Genomic DNA, 23,020 nt, shown 5'->3' on the forward strand with positions numbered 1-23,020 from the left:
AGCCTGTTTGCAGTTATCTCCGTTATATACGAAGCCGCTTGTGAGGCAATCTCTCACGACATATGCAAGTAGAAATAGTTATATATACGCTGCCAAAGAGTCTGACTGTGTTTGGAAATGGATGTTACTAAATGATCGTCGTAGCATTAAATACAAGTCATATTGATGCCACAATACAAGTATAGAAATATGTTGTGTCATACGTAATGAATATCATTTATTTCAGACAGTAATTGCTGGTGGTATTATCTTAGTTTGAGTAGACCCAGCCCTTGAGACACTCCTTCCGGTTTCGGCTCCAGGATAGGAAAAGGGACGTCAGAAATACAGGCAGAATACAGGTTTAAACAGAGGCAGCCGATTGTATAAACCTTGATGACTATTTGGTTTGGAAAAGTTGGGATATAAATTGATTGGTCAATAGTTTTCTTTTTCTTACTATGAACCAATCGAAAGGTGTCTTTTTGAGGTTGTAATCATCTTATAAGGACCGAAAAGATATATATAGCCCAAGAACGTTGAAGTACAAATGTGTATTGTCGCTAATATTGCATGTTCTATATTATAAGCCGTTACCTTGTGGCAATTCGTCCGGAAAAGGGCGATGGAGAAGAATATTTTATGTCAAGGATTATTTTTGGTATAATACTGATGTTTAATGGAGACTTCAACGAAAAACCAACAACATTTTCAAATGTTCTAAACGTACTAATGATGCTTAATGGTACTTCCTATGAATATACTATACATAGTTAATACTGTGAATTGTTAAGTTGTTTTATGTCTTCTAAGCTTGTATTTTTATTAATGAAATGGTACGCTAAAATATGTTTCTCTAAATGGTACTCTGAATATTGATTACCAATATAAATCGAATGCTTTCATCTGTTATCTATATAATTATATTTACATAAAGAGGCACAGTTACTGAAATAGCATTTCATTTATGGCAAATCATTGTATTTGCAAAGTGTAAAGTAACACACCTGCAAAAACAGCATCATGCAGTAAAAACTGATCAAACAGTATAATTTGGCATGTGAATTGGGTTTGTAATAAAACTAAGATTCCAAAGTAAAATGTATTGGACAATATATATACTAAGTCCATTTATTAGGCTGGAAAGCATTCGAACGCATTTTATTTAATACTTGTCTGGGTATTTATTCAACCTTATCAAATCTCACTAGAACATTGAACAAAGTACAAACACACATATAAAACAATATGCAGTATTTCAAATATAAAGGTAAGAGACATACATATTGCTTATATTCTCTTTAAAATGCATGACATATCAAGAAAAACGGATCTTTCTAATGTACTCAGTTTGTTGCACATCGTTGAAATAATAAAATACAATAAACTTTTGTCCACCTTTGTCGTCGTCGATGCGTTAACGGTAATAATATTTCTTCTTCTTTGTGTTTACATTTTGCCACGTAAGGCCAGATAACTCTTACAGTACATTTAACTTCCTTGTTAACTAACGTACAAAATGAAAACCGTCTGAATTGATATGACATTTATTTAAAATTAAATTATTAAACTTTTTCAAACTTAACTAAATCAAACCAACAGAAAAAGTGCAAAAGTCACTAAACACAATGTTAACACTGCTTAGAGAGATACAAACATGCAAAAATCGCACATCTAGCCAACGCACCACATTAGATTTACTGATAATTGATTGGACTACCGCCCTGGGAATGTCAGTGAGACATTAGCTCACTGGAATAACAGTCCACTGGGAGTTTTAACCATAACCTCACATATGTCTACATAGTATATAGGTTAAGCACAGTTGTAATCAAAGTCCATAGCTCATAAACACACGATTTATCATGAGACAAGTAACACTTTACCCTAGCTTACTTATGAGCTACTTAACTTACAATAAAGTTAACATAAAGAGTCACTGGTATGACATAAAATATCCTTATATTCTGCAAAATGGCCGATGGCTATGGTGATTATATGGCAAATGGTCATAAAACATCACGGTTGACAACACTCATAGTTAAAGAAAATGCATCTGTTTCTGAGACACAAACGGCTTATACAACGTTTGAATTATAGTTGAATCAAGCGCAGGTTGGATAAAAATATACTGTCATTAAATGTGTTTTTCTGTAAAAATATTAAATAAATACCAATAATAATACTCTCAGACAAGCTTGCACACATAATCATGGAAAACAATCAAAGTATATCCTCTAAAGAGCATTTATTATAATAAAATTTATGCAACCAAACAAGAATCGCACATGAAAATATTTCATGAAAAAAAGAGAAAAAAATAATGAGACAAGTAAAAAATATCAATTCAATAAAAAATGTCAAAAGAAGATATACTCGGCAAAAGAAAAAGTCATGCGACAATGCGTTTTATTTGATACGGGTAGTGTCTGTCAACAAAGCCACAACTAGTACATTACTACAAAATATCAGCTGCAAAGCGACTTTTCACGATTTTATCATTTTGTAAGACTATTTGGAGATCAAATTTCAGTTGAACATACAGAGAAACCCCGTTGACTCGATATCGCAGGGACCGGCCAAAATACTTTGAGCCTCGCGAATATCGAACAAAGCGGGAGCTCTTACAAAGAGTTAATACAAATCGATCCTTTAACATAATTCCAAGGCAACGAGGAAATCGAGCCAACCGATATCGAGCCGACACGTTTTGACGTATTTAACCGAAACGCGACAAATCTAACAAATCGACGAACTTTTTCACTTTTCCATGTTAACCCCTTTTTGCTTTAGACATAACGATAATTATGGCATTTACTTGAAACTCTTTTTAATTTGGAGCAGACTAATCGCTAAAAACCTCTTTTGATGCGACATAAACCTAGAAAAATATAAGATCTCAGGTCACAATCCTTTCCTGGCCGAGTATATGTTTTGTTATAATTTTCACAGCAGAACAATATTAAAATTTCGCAAATCTGTTTTCCTTCACGCTTAGATTTACGTCCAGTAAACAATGAGATTGGTGTAGAAAATGGCTGTTATGGCAATACTACTCCAGGTAGCTGATGTCAAGCCGGCTGCATTGCAAAGGTTGGCGTTACACATGCAGAGTTCCCCGGAGTAACCGAAGGCGGAAGCCTGTTCGCAAGTATCACCGCCATATACGAAGCTGGTTGGTAGGCAATCCCTAACAATTTCTGCAAGTACAAAAAGTTAAAATGTCAGACTATGTTTGGAAACGGATGTTACTAAATGATCTTCATAGCACATACTGATGCCACAATAAAAAGTAAATATAGAAATTTATTGTGTCATACGTAAGGGTTATATTTCAGTCAGTTATTGTTTGTGGTATTCTCCTAGTTTGAGTCTCAACCCAGCCCTTGAGAAATTTAAGTAAGCACTTATGAATGTTTTTTTTTTCTGGTTCCAGCTTCAGGATGGGAAATGGGACGTCGGGAATACAGACAGAATACAGGTTCAAACAGCAGCAGCCGATTGTATAAACCTTGGTCAATAGTTGTTTAATTCTTACTATGAACAAATTGAAGAGTTTCTATAATAAAGCTAGCCAAAAGATTACCTGCCTGCAACATCTCATAATTTATACAGGTCGTTGAAATCTCAGTCAAAACTCATTGGATGTGTAATGTGGCTAATGCTAATGCTAATATGGCATACACTATAGTATACAGAACCACGACGTTGAAGCTTTCCGTGTGGAAAAAAAAAAACGTTGGAAAAGGTTATTTTAAGTCAATTAATAATTTTGCTATACAAATGATGATTGTTATGGACATTTCAATGATTCGGTTTTCTATTTCTGAAGAATTACTGCCTGATCTTGGTATTAAAAGTATGCCTGGAACCACGGGTGGTGGTTGGCTGGTATTTAAATTAATTGTTGAATTTAAATATTGAGAAGGTTTTTACTTGTCTATTTATCTTTATAACATACAAAACTGACATTTTATGCTATGATCGTAACGGTACCGCCTTTGTACAGTCACCAGCCTCCTTTGGCTAGAAGTAGGAAGTTGAAGACACCACATATTTAATAAAAGCCTACGAGACGCTTAACGTGTTACACCCAACGTCACAAGACGAAAGACCCAGATGACGTAACTGGTAAAATATCCTTATTGAAACATGCTGGGTGACCCCAAGTAGGTCAATTATATTTAAAAAATAAAACTATCATGGGACATACATACCGCCCCCAATTAAAAAGTGTTCATCGTTGATTTTTAGTTTCGAGCAAACGCCGATGCAACCCGAGGTATTTACTCTTTTCGAGCTGAATGGGTCCCTACAGTTCGGCGTGATTATCGAATTGCATTGGTAACAGGTCAAGGACAGAACCTCTGACACTGAAAATAAATAATACACAATTAGTCACAATTTGATGTGCATAGTTTTGTTTCATGTAAAATTATTTTACGGTATGCTTTCAGGTAAGCCATTGTTTTATGGTGAGGATATATTGCTATAAAAAAGCGAAACTTTATATATAAAAAGAACTAGCAAATCTGTTAACGTAAAGAGGGTATCTACCTATTATTTCGCAGATAGGCCATCTTGCATAAATTGTTTTTTAACATCAAGCGTGTATTTACAAAATGTAAGGTGAATACGCTCGAACCCTTTTGAATTTGAAGATCCCCATGTTGCTGACCCATGACTCAACGTGGCCCCGACGAAAGCGTCAAACAATGGACATAGAACGCTAGGCTTAAAGTTGTTATGCTTTGTTATTTATAATTTCATAAAGAACCTTCAGACCTTTCTCTTCTATAGATTCTTGGTTTAGAACAAAATATCCGCCGGTTTAGATAAAATATTTTCCAAGGTAATTAAAATCATCAACAGTTTCAAGATATGCATTGTCATATGTTCATTTTTCATTTTCACATAAAATGCCCTTTTTCCAAAATACCAGTATCTTCATCATTTCTATGTTATCTTCTAGTCCCCATTACAAACAACAAACATGCAACAAATGTAAGCTATTTTGTTATTCATCAACAGTTTTGCCTTAAACCACAATGTCGTCCGCCAATGTCATCAGTATAACAGTAATATCATCTAAGGTAAGTCCGCTTACAGGCATATCTAGTAAAGATAGCTCAACATCATCGACGAAAAGGGCAAATAAAATCGGGGACATTACTTCCCCTTGTTTAAGGCCGACAGCACAATCAAAGTAATCAGAAAACGAGCTTCATTTTAACACATGATTTCCCATGGCAGACATTTTCTTAACAATTCTAAGCATTTTCCAACCTACTCCTGCTTTATAAAGCTATCTCAATAAAAGAGCAGTACAATAGTTTCTTATCATGTTACAGTTTTTGCACAATTGCATTTAATATAATTATAACATCTGAATTAGACCGACCCTCTACGAAACACAAAATTGAGAATCGCTTAGTATGTTCTTATTTTCTATCAAGTCAGTCACTCTTTTATTTAATTTTCCGGTAGAAATCTTTGCAAAACAACTTACTAATGTAATTCTACAGCAATTACTTGGTTATTCGGATCGTTCTTTTTGAATACAGGAACAATCATGTCTTTCAACCAACCCAATATAAATTGTTCAGAGTTAAGAATATCATTAAATAAATCAACTAAATGAGACGACATAATATTATCTGCCTCGATAAAATACTCATTAAACAATTGGTCATTACCAAAAGCTTTACCCCTCTGGTGTGATTTAACTACCTTTTTATTTCTTCAGAAGTAGTAGGATTATCTCGTTCCTCGAACCTACAATTGCTAAAACAGCCTGCTTCATGGTTTTTAGCTGAAGTTATATAATTTTGCAATGATGAAGAATAATTGTAGAAATCATTCATAAAAAACATTGCTATTTGCACAAGGTATGTTATGTTAAAATAGTTTCAAAAATCTGGTGGCTTAGAATGCCTCAACCTTTCAATTTCCTTTATTTTACTGTTTTCGTAGACTCTTCGTATACGTTTGACTACACGCTTGTAGGCTATTTCATGTCAAATTATATTTGATCTGTTATTAACATTCTTATTACAATTAAAGACATATAAGGCATTTTTGCACAACAATTTGGCCTCACGGCACGCTTGGTCGAACCAAACGTTTTAAAATGCAGCGCCCCTTTTTAAACATATAAAATCATGAACACTATGTTCAATACTTTCGGCACTATATAAATCAAATCTTTGTAACACGTTATTAAAGTCAGTCAGCTTGCCAAATAACCAACAGCGATTATTTTTTTGTAAATGCGTCACCCCACTGTACTCTTATACGCGCTCAGATGAAGGCTCAACAAAATATACAACACTATTGTTTTGGATAACAAATGACAGTGAGCAATGATCACACCACTCACTAAACACATCGACATTAAATGTGTCAATACACGTAAAAGTTCCATCGTTCTGTTAGAGACTATATATAACGATAGAGCCCAAGTGACTCATGAACGAGAATGTCGAAGTATTTTGACCTATTCTACTGTTGGCTATTCACAAAGAACATGATTTACAAACGTCAATCAATTTTTAATCGTACTCATTATAAACCTTGTCATCAGTTAATCTAGACGATGTCAAATCAGGTATATAGTATTCATGGTCTATAAAAATAACAAAATTATCGCACACTATATAATAATGTCTATTTCCTATTCGGGGATTCATATTACCTGTTATTAAAACTTTTTCCTGAGACTAAAAATTATCAATATCTTGCTAATGAATATGAAAATGATCGACACTGACAATATTTAAAGCAGGAAAATGTTATAAAGGTTGAAAAGTCCTGCTTCATTAGCATTTATTTTAACCCTGTATACACGTTGGTAAGTATCCGATTTCAATATCATTTAATTCTACCCTGTATAAATGCTGATAAGTATCCGCTAGCATTATTATTTAATTCTACCCTGTATAAATATTGATCAATATCCGCTTGCAATGTAATTTTATTCTACCCTGTATATGTTGATAAGTATCCGCGTGTAATATCATTTATTTTCTACCCTGTTTAAATATTGATAAGTATCCGATTGCATTATCATTTAATTATACCCTGTATAAATTTCGATAAGTAACCGCTGGATTTCCTTTAATTCCTCACTGTAAAAATGTTGATAAGTATCCGCTTGCAATATCATTTAATTCTACCCTGTTTAAATGTTGATAAGTATCCGATTGCATTATCATTTAATCCTACAATGTATAAATGTTGATAAGTATCCGATTGCATTATCATTTCATTCTAACCTGTATAAATGTCGATAAGTATCCGCTCGCAATGTCCTTTAATTCTACCCTGTATAAATGTTGATGAGTATCCGCTTGCAATATCATTTAATTCTACCCTGTCTAAATGTCGATAAATATCCGCTGGCAATGTCCTTTAATTCTACCCTGTATAAATGTTGATAAGTATCCGATTGCATTATCATTTAATTCTACCCTGTATAAATGTTGATAAGTATCCGATGGCAATATCATTTAATTCTACCCTGTATAAATGTTGATAAGTATCCGATTGCATTATCATTTAATTCTACACTGTATAAATGTTGATAAGTATCCGCTTTCAATATCATTTAATTCTACAATGTATAAATGTTGATAAGTATCCGATTGCATTATCATTTAATTCTACCCTGTATACATGTCGATAAGTATCCGCTGGCAATGTCCTTTAATTCTACCCTGTATAAGTGTTGATAAGTATCCGATAGCATTATCATTTAATTTCACCCTGTATAAATGTTGATAAGTATCCGATGGCAATATCATTTAATTCTACCCTGTATAAATATGGATAAGTATCCGATTGCATTATCATTTAATTCTACCCTGTATAAATGTTGATAAGTATCCGCTGGCAATTTCCTTTAATTCCTCCCTGTATAAATTTTGATAAGTATCCGATTGCATTATCACTTAATTCTACCCTGTTTAAATATTGATAATTATCCGATTGCATCATCATTTAATTCTACCCTGTATAAATGTTGATAAGTATCCGATTGCATTATCATTTAATTCTACCCTGTATAAATGTTGATAAGTATCCGATTGCATTACCATTTAATTCTACTCTGTATAAATGTTGATGAGTATCCGAATGCATTATCATTTCATTCTAACCTGTATAAATGTGGATAAGTATCCGCTGGCAATGTCCTTTAATTCTACCCTGTATAAATGTTGATAAGCATCCGCTTGCAATATCATTTAATTCTACCCTGTTTAAATGTTGATAATTATCCGATTGCATTATCATTTAATTGTACCCTGTATATATGTCGATAAATATCCGCTGGCAATGTCCTTTAATTCTACCCTGTATAAATGTTGATAAGTATCCGATTGCATTATCATTTAATTCTACCCTGTATAAATGTTGATAAGTATCCGATGGTAATATCATTTAATTCCTCCCTGTATAAATGTTGATAAGTATCCGATTGCATTATCATTTAATTCTACACTGTATAAATGTTGATAAGTATCCGCTTTTAATATCATTTAATTCTACAATGTATAAATGTTGATAAGTGTCCGATTGCATTATCATTTAATTCTACCCTGTATACATGTCGATAAGTATCCGCTGGCAATGTCCCTTAATTCTACCCTGTATAAGTGTTGATAAGTATCCGATAGCATTATCATTTAATTTCACCCTGTATAAATGTTGATAAGTATCCGATGGCAATATCATTTAATTCTACCCTGTATAAATATGGATAAGTATCCGATTGCATTATCATTTAATTCTACCCTGTATAAATGTTGATAAGTATCCGCTGGCAATTTCCTTTAATTCCTCCCTGTATAAATTTTGATAAGTATCCGACTGCATTATCACTTATTTCTACCCTGTTTAAATATTGATAATTATCCGATTGCATTATCATTTAATTCTACCCTGTATAAATGTTGATAAGTATCCGATTGCATTATCATTTAATTCTACCCTGTATAAGTGTTGATAAGTATCCGATTGCATTACCATTTAATTCTACTCTGTATAAATGTTGATGAGTATCCGATTGCATTATCAATTCATTCTAACCTGTATAAATGTGGATAAGTATCCGCTGGCAATGTCCTTTAATTCTTCCCTGTATAAATGTTGATAAGTATCCGCTTGCAATATCATTTAATTCTACCCTGTTTAAATGTTGATAATTATCCGATTGCATTATCATTTAATTGTACCCTGTATATATGTCGATAAATATCCGCTGGCAATGTCCTTTAATTCTACCCTGTATAAATGTTGATAAGTATCCGATTGCATTATCATTTAATTCTACCCTGTATAAATGTTGATAAGTATCCGATGGCAATATCATTTAATTCCTCCCTGTATAAATGTTGATAAGTATCCGATTGCATTATCATTTAATTCTACACTGTATAAATGTTGATAAGTATCCGCTTGCAATATCATTTAATTCTACAATGTATAAATGTTGATAAGTATCCGATTGCATTATCATTTAATTCTACCCTGTATACATGTCGATAAGTATCCGCTTGCAATGTCCTTTAATTCTACCCAGTATAAGTGTTGATAAGTATCCGATAGCATTATCATTTAATTTCACCCTGTATAAATGTTGATAAGTATCCGATGGCAATATCATTTAATTCTACCCTGTATAAATGTTGATAAGTATCCGCGTTCGTTATCATTTATATTTTTCCTGTATAAAAGTTGTCGATAGATATCTGCATTCATTATCATTTTTTCTCTACCCTATATAACAATTGATCAGTACCTGCCTTAATGAACATAGCAAAAGTCTGTTTAATTAAAGAAGTTAATGCGTTATATCATTTAGAAAACAGTCAAATATATTTCGACTGAACTCTCTGTTTTAAAGCTGCAATCTCACAAATTAAATGTTATGAAAACTTCATTTTCTATTTTTTTTTTTGGGCTTGGAACGAGACAAGTTATGCGAAAATGCATGGGAACCTGTGATTTAAGTCTGCTGACAAAAATCAGATAGCAGTTTTGTATATTTATGTTCAAAATATTGATGTTTATTTTTTTTTCATTTCTCTTAAACCGTTAGTAACGCATTAAGCCATAACATATAACATCTGCGATCTGATCTTGTATCAGCAGTCTTATATCACTGGTTAACTGATATTTACCCAAAAAATGGCACATTCCAAGACAAAAAAAAGTTGTCAAATCGGTAAATATGTGAGAGTGCAGCTTTAAATTGTTTACCTTCTTCATTGTCAACATTAAACATCTGCGCGTATACAGTTTCGAAAAATACTTCTTAATATATTTTTTTGTTAAACGTCTTGATAAAATCCTAAACAAAGCACGCCTTTGCATTTCAGTACAAATAACACCATTTTAAAAGGTTTTATTTATGCAGAAACTAAAATGTATGTTTCAGTCGGCTTCCAAATGACTTCTTACCGTGAAAACCGAAAGTTCAAATACGAAACTTTAATTTCTGGTGCTCACACGATGTAATATATTTGATAATTCACTGAAAACAGCATCAGTTATTATATATTACTACAGCGTTTTAATCGCTGTCCTCACATACGTTTTAAGATAAAATAAAAAAAAAATATTTAAGTAAACATGGATAGAAACAAATACTAAAAGCGTACTAATTACCTGTGCAAGTTGTGAAAAACAAACAAACTAAGTATTTAAAATCCATGTCTTTATTCGTCAAAAATAAACTTTAAACTTAATTAAAACTTCTATAAAACGGGCAATCAAAACCGATATCTATTTTCAACAAAGCGCGTATTCATTCCATGCATGAGTATTTGAGTCTTTACAAATGAACAGCTTGATGAGTTCAATGATAAAAACAATATGATTTGTAATATTGTTCTGATTAATAATTCAAATGAGTTAAACATAATAACGCATTGAAATTTCTATTTTAGTCCCTTTCAGATGTTTTATGGATAACGCCCCTTATTCTAGTCCCTTTTGATGTTTATTGGATACCGGCTTTTATTCTAGTCTCTTTGAGAGGTTTAATGGATATCCCCTCTTATTCTAGTCCTTTTGAGATGTCTTATGGATATCGGGCCTTTTTTAGCCCCTTTGAGGTGTTTTATGGATACCGGCCCCTATTCTTGTGACTTTGAGATGTTTTATGGATATCGCCCCTTATTCTAGTCCCTTTAAGATTTTTTATGGATATTGCTTTTATTCTAGTCCCTTTGATATGTTTTATGGATATCGCCCCTTATTCTAGTCCCTTTGAGATGTTTCATGGATAACGGCCCATGTTCTAGTACCTTTGCGATGTTTAATGGAAATCGCCCCTTATTCTAGTCCCTGAGAGATGTTTTATGGATATCGTCCCTTATTCTAGTCCCTTTGAGATGTTTCATGGATAACGGCCCATGTTCTAGTACCTTTGCGATGTTTAATGGACATCGCCCCTTATTCTAGTCCCTGAGAGATGTTTTATGGATATCGCCCCTTATTCTAGTCCCTTTGAGATGTTTCATAGATAACGGCCCATGTTCTAGTACCTTTGCGATGTTTAATGGACATCGCCCCTTATTCTAGTCCCTGAGAGATGTTTTATGGATATCGCCCCTTATTCTAGTCCCTGAGAGATGTTTTATTGATATCGCCCCTTATTCTAGTCGCTTTGAGATGTTTAATGGATAGCGGCCCTTATTCTACTCCCTTTTAAATGTTTAATGGATATCGCCCCTTATTCTCGTCCCTGTGAGATGTGTTATGGACATCGCCATTTATGGTAGTCCCTTTGAGATGTTTTATGGATATCGCCCCTTATTCTCGTCCCTGTGAGATGTGTTATGGACATCGCCATTTATTGTAGTCCCTTTGAGATGTTTTATGGATATCGCCCCTTATTCTTGTCCCTTTGAGATGTGTTATGGAAATCGCCCCATTTCTAGTCCATTTAAGCTGTTTAATGGAAATCACCCCTTATTCTAGTCCCTTTAAGGTGTTTTACGGATATCACCTCTTATTCTAGTCCCTTTGAGATGTTTAATGGCTACCGGCCCTTATTCTAGTCCCTTTGAGATGTTTAATGGGTACCGGCCCTTATTCAAGTCCCTTTGAGATGTTTAATGGATACCGGCTCTTATTCTAGTCCCTTTGAGATGTTTAATGGATACCGGCTCTTATTCAAGTCCCTTTGAGATGTTTAATGGATACCGGCCCTTATTCAAGTCCCTTTGAGATGTTTAATGGGTACCGGCCCTTATTCAAGTCCATTTGAGATGTTTAATGGATACCGGCCCTTATTCAAGTCCCTTTGAGATGTTTAATGGATACCGGCCCTTATTCAAGTCCCTTTGAGATGTTTAATGGATACCGGCCCTTATTCAAGTCCCTTTGAGATGTTTAATGGATACCGGCCCTTATTCAAGTCCCTTTTAAATGTTTAATGGATACCGGCCCTTATTCAAGTCCCTTTTAGATGTTTAATGGGTACCGGCCCTTATTCAAGTCCCTTTGAGATGTTTAATGGATACCGGCCCTTATTCAAGTCCCTTTGAGATGTTTAATGGATACCGGCCCTTATTCAAGTCCCTTTGAGATGTTTAATGGATACCGGCCCTTATTAAAGTCCCTTTGAGATGTTTAATGGATACCGGCCCTTATTCTAGTCCCTTTTAGATGTTTATTGGATACCGGCCCTTATTCAAGTCCTTTTGAGATGTTTAATGGATACCGGCTCTTATTCAAGTCCCTTTGAGATGTTTAATGGATACCGGCCCTTATTCAAGTCCCTTTGAGATGTTTAATGGGTACCGGCCCTTATTCAAGTCCCTTTGAGATGTTTAATGGGTACCGGCCCTTATTCAAGTCCCTTTGAGATGTTTTATGGATACCGGCCCTTATTCAAGTCCATTTGAGATGTTTAATGGATACCGGCCCTTATTCTAGTCCCTTTGAGATGTTTAATGGGTACCGGCCCTTATTCAAGTCCCTTTGAGATGTTTAATGGATACCGGCCCTTATTCTAGTCCCTTTTAGATGTTTAATGGATACCGGCCCTTATTCAAGTCCCTTTGAGATGTTTAATGGATACCGGCCCTTATTCAAGTCCCTTTGAGATGTTTAATGGATATCGCCTTTTATTCTAGTCTGTTTGAGATGTTTTGTGGATATTTCCTCTTATTCTAGTCCCTTTGAGTTGTTTTATGGGTACCAGTCCTGCAGATTCACAAAATGTTAAAAGATGCTGATCTAGAGACACAGCAAAGCGCGATAATTGGTAATAAAAATCAAAGGGCCGATTGTTCAAAACTTAAAGTTAACAACATTGTTAACGATAACGTTATTATTTTAAAAATATTAAATGCTCTTGAATTTATTTGTGACCAGAAACATTTCTAACCAAACTTGCCGAAATTCCTACAAAGGTTCCATTTCTTTTTTAAATGGACGATTTACTCCTTGGGTTTGATTTCTTTAGAACATTATCAATGCGGCTTATGCGTGAAATATTATCATTTGGATTATATGTGGACTATGCAATTATCAGCTAGTAACTGGTGCATAACAAAACGTCCCATTCATGGCCTATTTTATAAGCCATTATGTTCTTAATTGGTACATCATGTGAACAATACCATATGATATATGCCATATGATTTTAACATGACATGACTTAAAGGTACAGTTGAATACTAATAGTTATGCGAAAAGCAACAGAAACAAGTAACAACAAGATTAAACATAAACCCGTTTAATGCCACTGGGCAAACGCCAAAGACATGGAACATAAAACAAAAATTTACAAACAAGAAACATTGAAGAACAGCACAACACTTTTTTTCCCATTTTTAATGCATTTTCCGACAGTTATTTTACCAAAGGGAGAGTATTGTGCATCGTCTCTTATAGCAATTTTCTAAACAATACTAATGGAAGTCCAAACAAATGGATATAATGTCAGACTCAAAATACATTTCAATGGCAATACAAAGCTTTTTCGGTGATTGATCATAAAGCTTTTAACATACATAAAATGGGACACACATTTGTCCTGCACTAATGATTATTGATTAATGTATACAAAGCGTATTTTTGGGGCCAGTCGTAGTATCCGGAGATGATGCCACCACATTGAGGCAATTAATTTAAAATAGCCTTTTAAATCTGTGAAAATTGAATACCGCTTTGTCCACGCAGCAAAACAATAAGCACGAACAACGACACCATTATTAATATAGTAGTAGAAGTAGTAGTAGTAGTAGCGGCGGCGGCGGCGGCGGCGGCGGCGGCGGCGGTAGTAGTAGTAGTAGTAGTAGTAGTAGTAGTAGTAGTAGTAGTAGTAGTAGTAGTAGTAGTAGTAGTAGTAGTAGTTGTAGTAGTAGTAGTAGTAGTAGAAGTAGTAGTAGTAGTAGTAGTAGTAGTAGTAGTAGTAGTAGTAGTAGTAGTAGTAGTAGTAGTAGTAGTAGTAGTAGTAGTAGTAGTAGTAGTAGTAGTAGTAGTAGTAGTAGTAGAAGTAGTAGTAGTAGTAGTAGTAGTAGTAGAAGTAGTAGTAGCAGTAGCAGTAGCAGTAGCAGTAGCAGTAGCAGTAACAGTAGCAGTAGTAGTAGTAGTAGTAGTAGTAGTATGGTAGTAGTAGTGGTGGTGGTGGTGGTGGTGGTGGTGGTGGTGGCGGCGGCGGCGGCAGCAGCAGCAGCAGCAGCAGCAGCAGCAGCAGCAGCTGCATAAGCAGTAGCAGTAGCAGTAGCAGTAGCAGTAGCAGAAGTAGTAGTAGTAGTAGTAGTAGTAGTAGTAGTAGTAGTAGTAGTAGTAGTAGTAGTAGTAGTAGTAGTAGTAGTAGTAGTAGTAGTAGTAGTAGTAGTAGTAGTAGTAGTAGTAGTGCATTTTACAAAGTAAGATTGACATGAACGAGAGCACGAGGAATGTGATTTATGCGAGTATCAGCGAGTTCTCAAATATAAGATTAGAGCGTCTTTTACATTCAACTGCAACTTGCACCCATGCTTTGTAGCCATGCGTTGCATGGACTGTTCTTCATACTTTCCGTGTTTAAACTGTTCGCTCCCATTCAGTTTATATGGTATAATTGAAACATATCAATGATTATGATTGTCCCTTTAGCTCATATTTGGATGCTGACGGATAAGATAATAACTTGATAGATATAAAAGCTATCGTCACCACAATATACTACAGTTGGATTGGGATATATTGAACTGAAGGTATGACAATTTTAGTGAATTTAGATTTTGTCATGTTTATTCAAAAAAAAAATTATATATCATGTTACTCGTTTATGTAATACTGATTTAAATTGTTATTTTCCTTTTCAAATTAATAAATTTATTGCCTCGAACTCTTAATCGTTTTACTTTTAAATCATTGTTGACTTTGGCGTTGCAGTAATTCTTAAAGTATTCGTCAATAAATGGCATCGTCAATATATGGGGTTGAATAGTTATCCAATCAAGCCCTTGTACAGTTTGCATTCATTTTGAAATATAGTGTTTACAGCTGCATCACGAATTATGACAAGATATAATGATATGTATTTAATGAAACAAATTTACAGAACACTGATAGAACTATGTACAAATGTATCTTATACTATTACTTCAAACAATGGGAAATGTACATACTACACTGTCATAAATTTGAATCAATTTGTATATCACTCTGTTGTGGAAACGCTTCATCATTGTTGACGATAAAAAACAAAACATATTTTAAAATACGAAAAATATATTTACTTATTCTAATTATTTATTATTACATTTAATTATACGTGATTACTATACTATGTATACAATTAAGTTAGGTTGAAACTGTTTGCGTTCTAAATACCTACCAAGTACACGTTTGTGTGTAAACAAGATCAGCAACCTCTCAATTTACAATCATAAAGTTATGTGGCTGAATAATGATATGATCAATTAATCTGTCTTGATTTGTTTTCTGTACATTATGGTCTGGGCCGTCGGCCTCGTATCACAAATAAATTGAGTACAATCAGTTTAAACAGATAACAACCGTCTAATATTTAAACAAAGCCATGATATATCAGAATAGCTTGAGCGTCTTTACTCGACTTCGTTATCAGTGAATAAATATTGTTATCATATGTCAAGATACTGGTACTGTACCGGTATGGTCTCCAGTCAACTTAAAGTTTCAGTCATATTTTCGAATAAAGTCGTATGTACAGATATTCAAATATGCAAAGAACCTTGCCTCATTTTAAAATCTAAAAATGTTACAAACAAAACAACTGTAAAAAAATGTGGCTAGTATGCATTTTGAGATTACGTGCTACCTTTCTCATATTGTTGATTCTTCCCGTACATATAAACACTATACTCGTTGCTCGAATCTCATTTTGTTGGAAAGAGCTTTTAACATCAACTTTACTTTGTAAAAAATAACTAGACAGTCTATAATATGAAATATTTATATATATCTGGCAATTTTTAAAATTAATCATCATTGGATTTGTTAATGACCTTTTAGATGTTTAATGGATACAGACATTTGGCTGCAGACATTTGTTGTATTATAAGAGCTAAAGCCATATCATTAAGCATGTGTACGAATTGATTTGTTGTCTTCCTTTTTACTGTCCTTTTTAAGACATCGTATGTTGTGTTATCTTGCCTGCATGGTTGTCACCACAGTGGTCATTTAATACCAACCTTTAAAACAGAATACATACGCCTTGCTAATATGCGAGTCTTTATAACTGCCTGCCCGGTTTCGATTGTCGTGATTGCCCCAGTTTATAATATCCCTTAAAACACCACATGTTTTGGAAAGCTAAAATATATTTTTAGTACTCTAAGACTGCCTGTCATGTGGCAGTTGTGGTGACAGCATTGTTCATCTTAATCTTTTAAATGATCTGCAGTGACGATTTAATCCAAGATAGTTTGTATAAAAACATCTAATTAGGCGGACTTGCAGATGCATTATTATAATCAATCGTTTATTTCAGATAATGCGAGCGTTTATTGTTGCCTGTCTGGTTGTCGCCGCGGTGGCTGCACCCTTCGACTCAGCCCTTAACGGGTAATGGGAAGCATTCAAGGGGGTATACAACAAGAAGTTTATCTCCGCTGAGGAGGAGGGTTTAAGGTAAGATCATGAAAGCTTATGTCCCATGGCTAGTAATATTATGCATTTGTACAAACTCGGCCATATCTTGCAATCTTCGGGATTGACTTCGTTACCTTAAATAAGTTCGAAATTTTGATGAGGCCGCGGGCGATAACCTTAATTATTATATCTTTAAGGTGACCCATTTGGTTACCTTAACAATGCATGGAATGAAATATTTTGATTCGTCACTTAAAGACGAATTAAAAAAATATATATTTCATGACTGGTATAAGTTTCCTTTTTTTCTCCCTTGAACATTAAATATGTCCTTGTACGGTTGAATTCATATACAACATGTTTTAATATGGACGCCGTATTATTTCCGAGGTGATATATGTCGAATAATGGCCGGTGTATTTCGATCGATATCTCCGCTGAGTAAGATAAGCACAGGTTGTTTATTCCAGGACAACAAAACTTTATGGTAGGACACTAAGTCGTACGTGCTGCAAGATCGTTAGAAGTCATGCCTTTGTATAAGATTAAAAAGGATCATAAGTGCACTAATGTTTTAGACAAAACAAAAACAAGTCAAGCAAACTAAAACCAATACAACATAAATCAACAGTTTACAGATTTGAACCCTTTAAAAATTAGCATGGCAGAGCATGCCCATTTTGATATTTGTAGTTTACATCAGTATGCTATCTGACATGAGCAATAACGCTTGTAAATATATGAAGCGTAATCGTTAAAGATAACTCCGCTTAATAGAGTAAAACCTGTCTGGTTTCGAATGAATATGAAATAATGTTAAGCTAATCTAAACTACAAAATGAAATTTTATTGAAAAACACAACATCATATACTTTGTATATGTTCTTCGATGACATCCTTTGCTACGTACAGTCCGTCTGACTGTGATGAACATACGTTCTTAACCATAACATAACTTAATTTGATAATTAATCTGATACTTTTTGTCGTCTTCTGATCCACGCATATTTGATATCATCATCTCATATTCATAGACGCATGGTCTGGGAGGACAACCTTGACTACGTCCAGTCCCACAACTTGGAAGCTGACCGTGGTATGCACACATTCTGGCTCGGTATGAACGAGTACGCTGATATGGTAAGACTGGCAATATATTTTAAAAGCTTCACTAAACCATAATACAAAGGCCTAATATTGCAAAAACACACCAATGGCCAAGGATTATGACGTTCAGCTTTAGTGATTTTGATTCTGCCTGTCAATAGCAAATTATGATACGACTAAGAGGATTTCATTAACCGAGAATATAATGTAAAAAGCAAAAAAAAACAAAAAACATAAATCCGTAAATAGAAAATCACCATCTAGCGTTAAACAAGTCCATTTTCAATAGCTTTTTTACCTTTTGTAATGTGCTATATTTTTGTGCATTGAAGAGTTAAAGGCTATAACGAATGAAATTGACATAGCCTCTAGCTTCTCATCAACTACTTTAAATAGTACTTTTTACTTCAATTTCATGTGCTATATTCTTTAGCATGGTTCCCACACCTACAACTTTAAATAGTTTTTTTAATCTCATTTCATGTACTATGTTATAAGGCATTAGAGAGTTGAAGGCAATAATTAATGGATTCAACACCTCATCTAGCTTCTAACCACTTTAAATAATTTTAACCACATGTCATGTGCCATATGTTAGGGTATGGAAGAGTTGAAGGCCATTATGAATGGATTCAACACCACCTCTAGTTTCTAACCACTTTTTGGACCTCATGTCATGTATTACATTTTAAAGCATTGAAAAATTCGATATTATTATGAATGGATTCAACGCCTTCTCTAGCTTCTAACCACTTTAAATAGTCTTTTAAACCCTATGTCATGTGCTAAATTTTAGGGTATTGAAGAGTTCAAAGCCCTTATGAATGGATTCAACACCTCCTCTAGCGTCTCAAAATGCGGTAAATATATGGCACCCAACAATATTGAAATATCTGATCTCCCGGATATGGTTGATTGGAGGAAGGAAGGCTATGTCACACCTATCAAGAACCAGGTACTGGGAACATTTGGTATTGTTAATTTACGAAGTACATTTTGTATACATGCTGATTTATTACATTGTGTATTACTTATTTACGAAGTGAACTTGTATTTGATTAATGAATACGTGTACATGCCTGATACACTTTAATTGATGAAGTAAGGCTGATGATGTTAAACCTGAATATACTTTAAGAATAGTGGAGCGCCCATGAATTTGCCAACTTTGATCCTTGTCTGATAAAGACAGTTTGAGAACGCGTGTTTGTGCTATTGTATGAGCCATTTTACATTTGATAAACCGCACTTATCCAATCTATATGCTAGATAGATACATGTACTTGCTAATTTAATTTAACTTGTCTGAACAAGTCAGTTTGAGATATGAATTACTTCATCACGCCTACTGGTGTTATTGTATGAGCTGTTTTACATTTTATAAACCACATTTATCCAAATATCTGCTTAATATTGTAGTTTAAGTTGAGGATTAAAAAGTATTGAAGAGAAATTCGAATAAGGCACTATTTAATATTAAAATATACATTTATGTAGTTGTTATCCATTGCAACATTGTCTGTCTATTGATATTTAATATCGTGTAATACAAAACCAATTTTAAATTATTCGAATTCAGGGACAGTGCGGCTCTTGCTGGTCTTTCTCAGCAACAGGAAGTCTGGAGGGTCAGCATTTCCGGAAGACACAAAACCTTGTCTCCCTTTCAGAAAAGAACCTCATGGACTGCTCTGCGGCTTACGGTATGAGATAACTTCTACTGTAATGTCATTTTGTTTTCACAAGGTTGCTTTCCCGCGCCTTTTTGGATTCTTATTGTATAACGATTCAACAAGAAGATTTACTACGTTCTAAGGCAACAATCTGGTCGACGCAGAACGCATAGCAAAAATTAAACAATCATAAAATAGTCGTTGTTATTATATACGAGTGCACCAATAACATTGACATCATTTAAACAACTATTGTCCTGCGTTGCTCACACTGCTCGATGAATCTTCAAATCGTCCCTTCAATTTTATTGAGGAGATTTTTCTTTAAAAAGTTCGTATTTTAAATCCAAATGTATATCTAAAAAAACAATACTAGTATTATAAACAAAAATATGAAAATATGCATACAACTACTGCATGTAAGAAATTATTATTTATTAATAGTTGTTTTGTTTACAAATCATTAAATAAAAAAACTCAACGTGTTAGTACTTGTGCCAAACAATTAGGAGTATTAAAACAAAGATACCAAAAGTTGGAACCTTCATCTTTTTTCTCAAAAATCGCCTTTGAAGAAAACAATTTGCATTAGCTCGGACAACACAATAACATAATTACAGCTTTCATGTTGCGTGATCGATTGATTGACATGTTCACGTGATATTATCAAAGTATTTTTAAGAGGTCAAAATATCAACCACTTTATGTTACCGGCGTGGTTTTGCATCCCAGTAAAACCATAATACTTTTTTATTCTGTTTTCTTGTCCTCATTCCCAATGCCACTGAGCTGAAATGATAAAATGTTTTCAGACGCATTACCGGCCAAACCAATTGTTGGTCCAAACACATGAGCGATTACATTTCAGGTCAAACTGATACCAATATAATAAGACCAATTCTGTTTCAAGGTAACCACGGCTGCCAAGGAGGTTTGATGGACCAGGCTTTCGCGTACGTCATCAGTAACAAAGGAATCGACACAGAGATGTCCTACCCGTATGAACCAAAGGTACGTGTTTTGCGAAAACGTTCAAGAAAAAAATCAGTTCAAGAAACCTGTTTTAGAACATGAAAAAAACGGTTACTGAACTAACCGTTTTCTAACCTAAGTGCCTGAATTATATAAGTTTAGCTTGGAAACAATATTTTTAGCTATTTTCGAATAAAGAATTAGCAAAAATAAACCATTTTTTATTGAATATTTTTAATTTTATTTACCCTTTTTCAAAAAAAAGCAGAAAAAAACACTGTTAAAACGGTAAATCTGTGGGATTGCAGTTTTTAAATTGGCTTAATAGTTTAATCCCCCAGTAGACTCGTGTACGAGTGTCCCAGTGGCCGTTTCAAGGCGGTAGTCATCCCATCATTTTTGGTAAAGCTATATTGATGTGTGTGGTCTGTTTGTGTGTATGTGTGTGTGTGTGTGTGTGTGTGTGTGTACGTCGGCCATGTAACTTTATTTGTATAGTTAATTAGTTTTACTTTTGACGAACTACGGCTCAAGACATATGGATTTCTTCAAATAATCGTATGAGGCCTGAATAATTTTGTATTAACTTATTTTGAAGGAACTAATTATTCGGTCTTGCCACTTTACTATAACCTTTGTATGTAAATGAAAATATTGCGATAAAGTTTGGTGTTAAAAAACTTCTTTTCTCATTGATGCATCTTTTTTGACATGACTTTCTGTCACCTGAGTCAAAATCCTAAGAATGAATATCAGGATATTCATCTTGATAGCGATATATTTCGTAAAATATTTACATATGTATCTACATTAAAATCGCTTTACAACGTCTTTGTGTATTTCAATATAATGCTACGATTGGATTGGCGCGACATCATTTTACCAATGATATACGACGTTACAAAATTATCTTTTCTCTTATTAAAACGGATGTTGTAAGAAACATTAGAACAAATACTCAATTCAAGAAGTCGGGGTTACTGCCTTTTCAATTTTAATGATTTTTCTAATTGAATTTTCTCGCATGCCTTACTGCGTTTTAACAGCAAAAAGTCAAGAAAAAATGCGATCAACCCTTTAAAGCCAACAATGAAACACATACCCTTTTTAATGGCATAATGGAAAGTTACACTAGCTTGCAGAACAAACGACAGTGAAGCAGGTGTTAATTCAGAATCAAACTTTTTTATGGGAACACAACCCCATCAATAGGCAGACCATTCATTCATCAAAATGTTTTCCGTTATAAATAAATTACAGCCTTGGGAGAGTCATTGAAACTGGCGTTAACTAGAAGTTTAAACCTCAACCTAAATCTTGTCCCCAACTATTCCTAAGCTACCTTTTCATCGATCAGAATGGTCCATGCAAATTCGAGCAGTCAAACGTTGGAGCCACTGAGGTTAGCTGCATGGATATTGAACATGAGAGTGAGTCGAACCTTCAGAAAGCCGTTGCTATGGAGGGACCAATCTCTGTTGCTATTGATGCCGGACATAGGTCATTCCAGCTGTACAAGTATGTGGACGGTTTTAATATGCAGTTTTAATTTAACATTTATATTGAGCTTATTTTTTTTAAAACTAATAATCTCAATTACAGGATCAGTAATTTAAGCAAACAACTATTAACATTGCAAAATTGCACAACGAGTAAATTTAATTGCAAAATGAGGAATACAAATCAAACAAGGACAAACTTTAATAATACAATGAGCAATTTCAATCACGCAATGAGCAATTTCAATAACACAATGAACAAATTCAATAACACACTGAGCAAATTCAATAACACACTGAGCAAATTCAATAACACAATGAACAAATCCAATACCACAATTAACAATTTCAATAACACAATGAGCAAATTCAATAACACAATCAGCAAATTCGAAACACAGTTGGCAAATTCAAAACACAATGAGCAAATTCAATAACACAATGAGCAAATTCAAAACACAATGGGCAAATTCAATAACACAATGAACAAATTTAATAACACAATGAGCAAATTCAACAACACAATGCGCAAATTCAAAACACAATGAGCAAATTCAAAAAATAGTGGGCAAATTCAAAACACAATGTGCAAATTCAATAACACAATGAGCAAATTCAAAACACAATGGGCAAATTCAAAACACAATGAACAAATTCAATAACACAATGAGCAAATTTAATAACACAATGAGCAAATTCGAAACA

The 23,020-nt window shown here is 34.0% G+C and overlaps 2 protein-coding genes across 2 annotated transcripts; one reads left to right on the forward strand and one right to left on the reverse strand.

The window, feature by feature from the left end:
- Positions 1–1,144: 1,144 nt before the first annotated feature.
- Positions 1,145–10,705, reverse strand: LOC128221853 (uncharacterized). The gene is made up of 3 exons (XM_052930475.1): positions 10,648–10,705; positions 4,197–4,352; positions 1,145–3,179 (listed from the first exon to the last, which is right to left on the reverse strand). The coding sequence occupies exons 1-3, from the start codon at positions 10,691–10,693 to the stop codon at positions 2,980–2,982; spliced, it is 402 nt and encodes a 133-aa protein (XP_052786435.1). The 5' UTR covers positions 10,694–10,705; the 3' UTR covers positions 1,145–2,979.
- Positions 10,706–18,102: 7,397 nt separating this feature from the next.
- Positions 18,103–22,365, forward strand: LOC128221658 (procathepsin L-like). The gene is made up of 5 exons (XM_052930259.1): positions 18,103–18,204; positions 18,968–19,126; positions 19,751–19,874; positions 20,755–20,855; positions 22,174–22,365. The coding sequence occupies exons 1-5, from the start codon at positions 18,103–18,105 to the stop codon at positions 22,363–22,365; spliced, it is 678 nt and encodes a 225-aa protein (XP_052786219.1).
- The last annotated feature ends 655 nt before the right edge of the window (positions 22,366–23,020 follow it).

The sequence above is a fragment of the Mya arenaria genome, chromosome 16 (genome assembly GCF_026914265.1).
Source record: "Mya arenaria isolate MELC-2E11 chromosome 16, ASM2691426v1".
Lineage (NCBI taxonomy): Eukaryota > Metazoa > Mollusca > Bivalvia > Myida > Myidae > Mya > Mya arenaria.